The following is a 12,630-nucleotide window of genomic DNA, read 5'->3' as shown; positions in this document are numbered from 1 at the left end:
GAAATAAAAATTTGACTTCTTTTTTAAGGAAATAATAATTTAAAGAGTACCAAAAAAAAAAAAAAATCAACAACAACAACACTTTTGAGAGAATTTTAGAAATTTAAAATTTTAAGAGGACACAATATAAAAATTTTATATAACTTTACAAAACACAAAATAATTTGATATACTATAATGAGTGGGGCTACGCCAAGTGGCCTACATTGGTTCTGCCCCTATCTATGTAAAAGTTTCATATATTTTTACTTGTTGATCAAAAATCTAGGATTTCACAATAAAGATCAAAACAACAGCGGATACATAAAATTAAGAATAAATAAATATTATTACACTATGATGTTATGTGCAAAAATTACCAAAATATCCTACCAAAAAATTATAATCTTGGTGTACAGTATCTATCAGGTTTCAGGCTACCCACCATTGACCAGATGATTCAAGCGTGAGGTGAATTGACAAATATTAGGGTCACAATTCACAAATAACGCGAGTCAATCTTAATTCGGGCCGGGGTCATTCATTTCTCAACGGTACTCGAGCTCAGCTACTGTTGTTGACGATATATCGACCTAAACTTGCTCAAATTTTTGTGTGCATGTATTCACCAACCAGACTCAATAGCGAGTTAAAAATTGTAATTTGATATTTTTGTGACGGAGCTCTTTTATGAAGAGTACCATAACTTTTAGTCTATTGATCTACCACTTTTTTGTAAATTCAATAATGTACAAAATTAGGTTTGCTTTCAATTTTTTCTTGTGAACGACTACACTGGGTAATGCACGTACGTTCTATTGGAGTCGCTGTTTGATCCAATGGTATAATTCCAACTTAAAAACAGAGTGTTTCATGTTATTGTTTGAAAGCAGACATTTAATTCTTTTTCTTCCCTTTTTTCAGCATATACATATAGCTTGTGAAATGAATCTTTGGATGCAATCTAGAGGATATGTACTTGTATAACATGTGAAAATTTTCGAATTGTAGATTGTGCAGATCGATCATAAACATAGCATTAATGAGTTTTTTATTATTATTAAAACTAGCTTGCAATATCAAATTACATTTTGTGTTTTTTTAAAAAACGTCAATATTGTAATGACAATTAAGATAGAGATTTAGTTGGTTTTCCGGCAGTTGGTCCTAATTTGGCCATTGGTGCCGGTGAGTGGGCTAAGATTCCCCATCTTCACCATAGCGTTGGCGAAGTCGGTGAAGAAAGCTGCAGAATTGGAAGCGTAAGTGTTCACTTGAGCGTCGGTGGATCCCCCACTGAAGAGCTGTTGGTCTGAGTGCAAAAGTCCCCTTTGTATCTGCAAATTCTTGAAGTAAGCATTGTCAAAAGCTGTCGAACTCGTGACATCTAGGGGAGCGAGGTTGTTGTCCCCTCCGGTGCTCGGACACTTTGCTTTCAGTGATGTCGCGTATGAAGTGTTTATGTTGGTTTCATTGTAGACCCGGGTTCTGAAGTTTGAGCACTTAGCTTGGCCTATTGTGTGACCTCCTGCACAAGAAGATTAAGAAAAAGAAATTAACAACATTAATCAATTTGGTCTTTAATTTTATCTTTTAGGGTCATATTTATTTATAATATAATGAAGTTGATCAGTAACAATATTTGAAATAAAACTTAAATTACCTGAGAGAGCCACCATTTCCTTGGCAGAGAAACCTTTTTTTGAGAAGGCAGAAATGAGACCATTGAGATCCAAATTTGGTGCAGGGATGTTGGTGTTTGAAGCACTCGCACTTGCCGTGGTTGAGTCCCTTCTGCCCAGCAACACATTCCAACTAGGTCCACCCAGCTGAAAATATAATAAAATATACATACATATATAAATGAGTATTTACAGATTTAAACTATATAACCAAAATTTATTTATAAAATTCCTATAAAAATAACTACTTTGTGAGAGATGTTGCTTGGAGTAAGTCAATGCAAAACAATTTTCTTGGTTCATATTTTTTTTGGCTTGGAAAGTGACACGAAAATGTTTGACTGCAAAGAAACATTACTTTGAAATTCATGGAAATTAATTTAAGAAAAAGTAAAATAAGTTGGGTTGTGTGCTTACAGCAACAACAGAGTCTCGGGCAGCAACAGCTAAGATATCGGCACAAGAGACGACACCGGGGCACAAAGTCTCCACTTGAGATTTAGCAGTGTCGATCACATTGAATCCAATGAGTGAATTGGCATTTGGACCGGCAGTCTTCTCTCCAGTGAAGGTAGCCGTGTCATCCAGAAGCACCGAGGCATCACAACCCTGTTTCAACCATGTTACATTACATACACAAAACATGTTAATAATCTCTCTTCTCCCCCATTCTTGATTTGTAACCATGAAACCATGCTTATAACTTTAAATTATTATTATTATTATGAAATGTTAGTCCATCCTACTATTATTTGGCATTTCGATCTCTTGTTATATGATTAAGTAGCTCATTAATTGGCAGAGTCTATATACGATTTTGGAAAGAGCCTCATAGAACATATAATTGGTTGAGCTTCTTGGTACCTTCCATGGAAATATGATGCTCTGTGACTGTGCTATCAAAAGGTTTAGAACTATTTATTATGATTATGTAGCCAAGTTTAGCACCATAGGGTCCCATAACTTATTTTAATCTCGCATGGCTATGAAATGGGACTGTTCTAACTAAATGAAATCATATCTATCTAATCATTTGGGTTAGTGGTATCTTTAAGATCTGTTGCTCCTGTAAATATTATTAAATTACGCGGACACCATATAGCTAGCTAGTGTTAATTAGAGAAAAATGGATAAGCAAATATAGATTATGGGAAGATGATGGATGGTGCATGTATCAATGTGATCTATATATATATATATATATATATATTGTGTAGCCATAGAAAGGTTGTATCAGCAAATTTAAATTATAGTAGCTGTTTAAATAAAAATCATTCATTCTTGCTCACATGTTAATGTGAATGTTTGGGTACCAAATTAAAGAGGTTTCGAGATCCTAAGGTTAATTAGCAGTGAAAAATGTGGTTCTAATGTGCTAGTTATAACACACATGCAGTACTTCCATTAAAATTTGACTCCATTATACAAACATGCATTAATTAAACTTCAACAGTTTTATTACGTAGTATTATTTAAATTTAAGCGGGAAAAGAATGGAAACAAATAATTAAACAAAATGAGATGAGTGAGTGAAAACTTGCATTAACAAAGCAATCATGGAAATGAAGACGGAGCAAGGAAGCGGCCATGCGAACTTGTTTTGACACTGCAGAGGTGACCGCGGATTTGATGGTAGAAAGGGCTTTTGGGCAGGAAGTGGCATAAAAATTAGAGGTTAATTGAGCAGAGGACATTCCAACAAGTAGGAATAGGCATAAGCAGAGTGTAAAAGCACTTCTGGGTGTTGATGTTGAAGTAGTAGTATAATATGAAGAAGCCATTATTAAAGTAATACTAATATGACTTCCAAAGTCGTAGAAGGAAGAAGCAGAAGAATAATTACAATAAGAGTGAGAATTAAGAAACTGATATATGATTTGTTGTTGAAGGCTTGAGGTTGTATGAGAATTTGCATGTATATTTATACACGAGGAGATCTTGATTGTCCGCGTTATGCAGCATCTTTGTCATGACCTGAAGTCAACTTTACACACACACACACACATATATATATATATGTAATACGGTACAGACAGATAGATAGTGGTGGGGCATCAATGATGAGAATGTTTTTCCAATTTTAATATTGAAATAATTATATCACTTTCATACCTAATTAATTATCCAAATCTTCCAAGGGATTTTAATTCTGTGTCTAATTTAATCAATGGCAACGAGAAAGTTATTGACACAAGCACTGCTAATCTCAATCATTAGATTTATTTTCTCAAACTACATTTCAACCATTAATTTAAGATTAAAGCATTAATTAATCCAAAATCCGACTCTTCTAGAAATCAACAAAATCAAATTTATGTTCATGCAATCATGGATGAGTGAAACTCCAAATTGTCCACGATGAAACTGCAACTCATCACTTCATATTTGAGAGCATAGATATTATGCTATTGGACTAATTTTTCACACATTGATAAGGGAATCCTTTTAACTACTCGTATATATACAATTTTTAACTAATCAAATTTATGTTCATGCAATGTCACTGTTAACTTTTAGCATGAGATATGCATTAAATGCCATATTAAAGGGTAAAGTACATTATAAACCATGAAATACAAGAAGCCCGGCACCGTCCTAAAAGAAAAAGTTTTTTTTTCATTGCTCGGTGTAAATAAAATTTCATACTAAATAAATTACGGCGTTATAATCAACTTTTGTATTCTAAAAAGATTTGAGTACGAAGAGTCGCTTTTTATAAAATAATATTAAAAGAGTAATGTTAATCAAACTTAATAATTTGGCCAAACTGATCGTGATAGTGTGATACTCCTAACCGAAGTCTTCTATCGTATTTACACACTTAACATTCAATTTAATTAAATAAAAGCAATTAATCAATTTAACAGTTAAATCACCAAATAAAAATAAAATAATTAAATCAAAATTCACAATTACAATTAAGTCAACTAAATAACAATAATTAAAACAATAAGCTAAAAAGCCAAATAAACACGTACAAATGCTAAAATTACAATAAAATCATAAACTAAATTACCGAGAGTATTCTTTTAAAATTAAGAATATTACAGATAGATATGTGAAACAACTACATAGGGATGGATCTCACTCACAAATACGTTAGTGTTCGATTAAGCCCTCCTCGGTTTAAAAATATTAATTTATCAAAAAGGTTGTCAATTTATCCTTCTCAACATTAAGCAAAGGATCCCATCTCTGGTTAATATATGGTGACTCGTTACTGCTTGGGATTATGTTATTTACAAATTATTATAAGCCAAAGTTTCGTGCATGTCATGATTAATGCCTGCGTGTGAACAGAGTAGGATTGGAGAATCTTGTTTGGTCAATCGGAAAAAATGATGATGGCTTCTTTATAAATCGTGTGACTAGAGAGGAATCTATATATATATATATATATATATATATATCCAAAATCCAAAGTAAGTAAGCCTAATAGGCGACCACTCGCAAACTCACCAACCAGTAGATTCCAAAAGACTTTGAAGTTCATTGACTTAATGTTTCTTCCAAATGAAATATCACTTCATTTTCTTTCATATTGATTTTGTGAATTGGAAAGGTTACTTTCTAAATTGGCGTTACAAATTTTCTTTTCTTTTTAAAATCTTGGCAAATATCGTTGAACCCCATTTTTTTTATCCATGAATTGCCACTATGTTACAGACTTTCGGTCTATAATGAGCCACGCACAAGGAAATTAATGGTTTCTTTGGTTCTGAAAATAGTTGTCAGAAAAACTCAAAACAGAATTTTTTTTTTTTTTTTATCATCTATAAAAAGATTGTTCTTAACTGAATTTTCAAAAGTAGCCAATTAAATAAACTTATATATATATATATATATATGATTTTTCAGTTGATTAAAAATAGAAAATTGTTCTTAGAAAACTAAACCAAACAAGTCCAAGGTTCAAGATTTTTTTTTTTTTTTCCAAAACTTTTCTACAATAAATGGGAGTACTTTCTTGTAATTCTTTTTATGTTTTTCAAGTTATAAAATCATATTGTCCTACAACTTTCTTGTAATTTTTTGCTCTTAACCAAAAACATGCAAGAATATATTTTTTCCAGACTTTTTCTACTACTTTTTTTAATTTATTTTTAAAGGTGACTTTTTTCTACTTGCATTAAGAGAAAAAAAAAAAAATATATATATATATATATATATATATATATATATATTTTACTCCGTATTCACTTCATTTTCTTTTAGCAGATAACTACATTGAACAAATTAAAAAATTTCAAGACATCGACTTCTGTCAAATAAGGAGCCAAAGTTTAAGGACCTTTTAAATATTTCAATTCATCAATTGGATTAATTGCATAAGTCCCCTTTAACTATAAGAAATTTGCATGTCACTTCTTTCAAATTCCTTATAAAGTGTAAATTTATAATAATTTATGAACAATTTAATAATTCTTAAGACATATTTAACAATCACCTAATGAATTAGGTTGTTTGCTCTTTTTCGGGAACATATAATAATTTAGGAGGTTAATTTTATTTCATAAGATATTAAATATATAAAGATAATGATAACCTTATATTTGGGAGTATTAAATTGATATTTTAAATTTTAAATTGAAAGAATTTTGGTTTAATTTTAAATTAAACTTTTTTAATTTTAAATGTAAAGCGTCGATTTAATACCCTAAATATAACAGAGTATCTTTTTCAAAAAAATAAATGGAAACTTTCTAGAAACCTACAGTTATGTCTACCGGTGTTTGGTGAGTAATCTTATGAAAGTGACTATAACTATGTAAAAGTTCCACTGGAATTGTAATATTTCAAGTCTGCATATATAGGCCATGTGAAATGTCTAGTAATCATTGCACATAAGATAATCCAAGTGTCGTGTTTTTCAAGTTGTCCAAAGTGACGATGGAGGATTAAATTATATAATTCTGCATATGGGCCATATGTATGCCATGTTGGGAAAGTATAAAAAGAAATGGCTGAGTTTGATCCAGAATTTTTTTTTAAATAGTTCTAAAAATTAAAAAAATAAAAAATTATTTTTAAAGAAATATAAAAAAATAGTTTCTACAAATTTTAAATTATTTTATATATATATATATATATATATATATATAACTTTACAAGAACTAAAAATCAGAAAACTTGTTTGGCTCTTGTAGTCCTTCTGTACATACTTTCATACATATATATAATTTGTTTGAGTTTTTAAAAAGAAAAGAAAAAAATCAAAAAAATAAACTGTAGGGGTTCGTTTTGTAACACAATAAACTAAGCAAATATAAAAGCTAATATCTTAAACACAAATGTGAGGGAAGCAAAGAAGGTGCTTGACGAAGGAGGAGAAGGAGACCGGTCTCACGAAATCGATCAAGATGGAGGTAGGGAAAACATACAGTCTTGGTCACAGTTCTTCTCTTTCTCGTTGTTCTACCTCATTCATTGTGAGAGAGTGTTATGTATAGATCACAAACCATTCTAGGTACGTATTGACCAATGGTTCGTTGCAGGACTCACTCCTACTTATGACCACCTGAGTAGTCATGATAGTCCTAGGAACCTAAGTGGTCAAATCCCTTTATCGAGCCATGTGCTATGTGGCATCTCTCTTGTTTGAGGCATTGAATGCTCTTTGTCCTTACTTGACCGCCGGTTGGTCAAGCATGTAATTAACATTGTCAGAGCATTAAATGCGATGTTAAGATTTTCTGTCACAATATATTTCCATCATCTCATTGATCGGGCCTCGCTAGGAACGGAGGCATTTGAGGCATTTCTTCACTTCTTATCTGCCAATCCAAGATCATTCAAAACTTCCCAAAGTGATGTTCAACATAGCTAAGAAGGCCCTACCTTCGTTTCGTGCTATGTTTGGACTCATGAAATTGTGGTGGTCTAAAGGCGAGCTCCTCAGGGTTCCAATGTCTCAGCACGCTGCGAGGATCAGAGAGGCTTGAATGATGGACCTTCAAGACCTAGTGACCTAGTGTTATGCTAAGGTTTGAGGGACTCGAAGGTCTAGCCCTCGAGGTTTTAGTGACCTGGTGCGATACCAAGGTTTGGGATGCTCGAAGTCTGGGCCCTCAAGGCTTAGTGACCTGGTGAGCTACCAGGGATTGGGATGCTCGAGGTTTGGGTTCTCAAGGTTTAGTGACTTGGTGTGATACCAGGGTTTGGGATGCTCGAGAGATGGGCCCTCGAAATTTAGTGACATAGTGCGATATCAGGGTTTGGGATGCTCTAGGTTTGGGCCCTCGATGTTTATTGACCTGATGCGATACCAGGGTTTGGGACGCTCAAGGTCTAGGCTCTCAAGCTTAGTGACTAGGTGCAATACCAGGGTTTGGGATGCTCGAGGGCTGAGCTTTCAAGGCTTTGTGAGGTCCTTTAATTTTTCAACCTGACACGTAGTATTAGTTAAGGCATTTTGCTAACTTTTCAACATGCCATGTCAGCCATCAAACTAAACATATCTTCCTATTATTTGCACAAAATACTTGTCATCGGTGAACACCGCATCATTCCTATTATTTGCACAAAGTACTTGTCATCGTGTTCTTACAAACGCCACATCATGTTGTTAGGATTTATATGCCATGGCATAGCAAATTCCTATCTGGATTAAAGTGATAGATGCTGACGTTTCTGAAATATTTATATTTTATACAATTGGTGAATTCAATGTATTATATTTCGATTCATTATAGAATTGATAGTGTCCATTTAATTACAAGAGATATTTATATATATGTATGTGATGGCAATCAATGCATGATATATAAATAGTAATCATAAATGGTTTATAGTCGGTAATTATGGATGGACTCATAATTAATTAAGACTTAAATTGGATCCGCGTTAGGTTGAGATAGATTGCGAGAGCCGTCGTATGCAATTGCTCCCTATCACCATCATGGCATTTGACTCTTAAGCATAAGAAAATTATAGACTCTTTTATTAATTAATAATTACTTTGATTTGTTCGGCGGATTCTTCGGGATCCTTAGACCGACACTTTGGGTAGTTATGTAATTAATAGTTAGAGGGTTATATTTTCAATATTTGCATCATTGCTACTTGTATTTATTTTGTATTGATTATGGTTGATCACAAAGTAAATTCGAAGGCCTTCGTGTGTTTTTAGACAAAATGATTTATTATATATTTATTTATTTAAATTATTATTTTTGTTAAACAAATGTTTTATTGTGATCGAGCCAGAAATAATTAAAGGTACCAAAATAAATATATTAATTAAGTAGTCGGATTGATGACTTTATTTATCCGATAACTAATTATACATAGAGGGGTCATAGTGTAATATTGACTTAGAGGTTATTTATTATTTAATTGGAGTTCAATTAATTTCTTTTAGTAGAGTAGAAATTAATTTATGAATTAATTGAATTGGGTCCATGGACCGGGCCAATTATTAATTCTTTGTAGCCAATAAAATAATAGGCCCAATGGATATTCACTCATAGCCCAACTTGATATTGAAATCATATTAGATTTGAGACATGTGAATTAGAGATTGAGAAGGATTTGTTGTTTCCTTTTCTTTATCTTTATGTTATTTATAAATATATATGGTCTATGTATATTTTAGGGGTGATTTTTGGAAGAAGGAAAAAAGAATCTATTTTCTCTCTCTAGAAAATTAGGGTTTATGTTCTCATCTAATGGAGGCTCCCACAAGCCTAATTTTCCAAGGTCATTCATGGAGGCTTATGAGTGATTCCTAAAGGCAAAACAATTACCAATAAGATAGAGATCCAAGGAGAAGGCACATTGTGATAACCCTCGGATCCGAGACACGGGTTGATCAGGCCCAAGCCCAAACCCGAGGGAATATCAGACAATTAAAGTATTTTAAAGCGAACACAGATGACAAAATAAAATAATAAAGATGAATTAAAACTAAAAGAACATTTAATTAATTAAAAAAAAACCCCAAAGCATAACTGAAAAAATAAAACTCCAATCCTCCAAAACTTCAAGGTTACAACTTGGAAATCCACTGGTGGACCCCTAACCAAAAGTTCAACTGAAATTGAAAACTGAAAATAGATAATGCTAGAAAGATCGAGAAAAGTCCTACGTAATCAGATGAATGTGAGACTGTCCTCGACAAGCATGATCAAGCTCTAAGGCTGGAACCGTCTTGTACCTGAAAAGAATAATGAATGAGTGGGTCAGACCCACGAGCAAGTTCTAATCTAACTGCAATCCATACAGTGACCCGATACGCAGATACACCGTCGACACCTCACAATATCTATCTAGTCCATACGTATAAATATCCACACTAAGGGACATTCATTAGTCTATAATAGGGGTCTCAACCTGAATAGAAGGCAACATGCGAATAGGCGGGCATGAGTACCTAGACCTAATAGGGTACACCTCAACCTATTATAACCAGCTACGCATCCACTGCATATACGCACCCTAACCAACGAGTCTGAGTCTCAAGCTCAACTCGTGGTACCATAAACATATATATAAAGTCCGTCCAAATCCAGGGTATGCAATTCAACTATTTATTAAACTGACATACAATAAACCAACTAGTTAGTCACTCAACTTATTCAGTTGATATGACTTAACTACCATCCATTAATCCAGGAAGTCATCCAACTTGGTTATAGCTGATCTGACTTAGTCACAATTAGGATTCGATATCTTTCAATCCATTCCATTAATCCATTAGGTTAGGTTTATGCATTTTGAGCTAAACCGTCCCTAGTATGTCACCATCCCATACCGGTACATACAATCCTCCACATCCATGTAAATTACAACATATATAACAGTTCAATAATTTACAGACTAAAAACCACCATCCAAATAACTGCAGAAGGAATCTTAACAATCTAGCAATTAAAACCCAGTAGTAATCCATGTAATTGCATCGAAAAATTAACTATTCCAACAATTAACATCCAACACATGCATAGTTCAAATTTAATAAAAGAATGACCCTATCATGTATTTAAAATTAGTTCTATAATAATATTATAGTCCAATAAATCGCTAAATTAAACTAAGCGATCTAGTTCCCTCCATCCGGTAACAGAGTACTAAGTCATATACTTATATTTTGTTGTATCCTTTAGCACCGAGCCCCCACTATGTCACAAGTCCAATATATTACTTTAAAAGACTTCATTGTGCATCTAAAATAATTTTAAAATCATTTTATAGCACCCTAAACCACCAGATTAAAATTAATCAACAAATCTCATTTCAGCCGTTAACTGTACGCAAAGTTGTCAAATAGCGTACTGTTAATTCCATTTAAACTAAGGGGTAAATTTATGCAATTCAAGACCTTAGTTACATGTTAAAATTATTATTTAACACCCAATTAAAATTTTAAAACTGATTAATAACCCAGAATGCCCAAACAGTGACTGAAAATCACTTTTACGCACAAAACAAAGAAAGAGCCTGCTCTAGAAAAGTAGAGCAGGCTCAAGGTGACATAGAGCCGACTCTACCACACCTTGGACCTGGCTCTAACAGGTGGGAGCCGGCTCTTGGCATTCCAGAGCCGGCTCTCTCTCCCCCTGTGAGTTTCTTCTCCGTTTCAGCTTTGTTCTGACCTCTGTTCCAACTCCGGCCAACTGCAACCCTTCCGTTTGGTTTCTTAAACTGATCTTAAGTATCTTATTAACACCCAAGAACATCCCAAAGGATTGATAACAACCATTAGAGCCAATCACAGAGATTAAATTTTGCTACCGAACTAACATGCGATAGGAACAAATCTGAAACTATTTGACAAATTGAAACAGAACAAATTGCAACACATATTTAAAGTAGAATACTAACAACCCTATGAGTTTTATATAACCCCAGTATTGTTCCTATATATTGTTTATAGTAGTTGCAATCAAATACAGAGACTAAAGTTACAACAGAAACAACATGCTTGCAGAACAGAAAACTAGAACGAAACTTGTATACACTGCAACAATTTTATTTTCAACACCACAGATCATCAATATAGCATGAGTTAAACAGGTAAATTTCAGTTACTGATTGATTAAACCCTAAAGATTATCTAGGTGCACAGAACACGAGCCAAAGAGAAGGAGAAAGAGAAGAACTTGCCTTTGAGTTTTAGACTTGAAACTCTAAATTCTCAGCTTCTGTGGTGATATGTTTGTGTCCTAAACTGCAAGTCTGCTTCCCCAGTAACTTGGTTCAACCTAGAGACACCTCTTATCTTCCTCTGTTCTGCCTCTGTACCTCACAATTTCTGTGTCTTCCACAGAATTCAATTCACGTCTCCGAGTTAACTGCTATGAATCCAAACCCTAAGCTTACCGCACGTATATATTTATAAGCTTAACTCTAAACCCTAATCCTTGTAACCTTAAAGCCAGAGCCTATCTCGTCCCATAAACCGACCTAAGATATATACCTACGTTGACCACCCATGTAAATTGCAACCATAAATTCACGTATAGAACAGAAAACTAAATTCCCTTAAATTTAAATTTTCATTAAATAAAATTGATTAAACAATTAAATAAACACAATTAAATAAATAAATAAAATTATATAAACAGTTACCAAAAACATATTAAGTAACATGACTGATTAAACAAATAAACCATTAAGCAATTAATTAAACCAAATAATGCACATAAAACTAATTTAAACAAATGAAAAACAATAAAATAAATAAAAATGCGATAAAGACAATAAAATAAATAAAAATGCAATACAATAAATATTAAAAATACCGAGACTATCCTTTTCAAATTAGGGGTATTACACACATTGCTATGGGATCTAAAATAAGTGAGAATATTCACTTTAGAGGAAAGATTTAAAGGTTTACTCAGACCTTTGATGTAAGTATTCAATATAGTTTTATTAAATGAGACATCATATTTTATTTTTGCATAAAATTTGTCTCTATGTGATGAATCAAGATTTATAAATCAAAATCCCTCAAAAAGTTTTAAAA

General features: G+C 32.9%; 1 protein-coding gene across 1 annotated transcript; it reads right to left on the bottom strand.

Moving 5' to 3' along the window:
- Nucleotides 1-965: 965 nt before the first annotated feature.
- Nucleotides 966-12,404, bottom strand: LOC132314730 (cationic peroxidase 1-like; the record flags this gene model as incomplete). The annotated part of the gene is made up of 6 exons (XM_059813552.1): nucleotides 966-1,507; nucleotides 1,643-1,808; nucleotides 2,079-2,270; nucleotides 3,203-3,623; nucleotides 11,403-11,425; nucleotides 12,321-12,404. Coding segments are annotated over 6 exons (1,272 nt in total), but the record flags the coding sequence as incomplete, so codon positions are not given.
- Between the last annotated feature and the right edge of the window lie 226 nt (nucleotides 12,405-12,630).

Source organism: Cornus florida, unplaced genomic scaffold (genome assembly GCF_030987335.1).
Source record: "Cornus florida cultivar Cherokee Brave unplaced genomic scaffold, ASM3098733v1 CherokeeBrave_3.0.0_Hap2_Chr06, whole genome shotgun sequence".
NCBI lineage: Eukaryota > Viridiplantae > Streptophyta > Magnoliopsida > Cornales > Cornaceae > Cornus > Cornus florida.
Note: the sequence above shows the minus strand (reverse complement) of the source record. Positions and strands in the feature narration are given on the sequence as shown.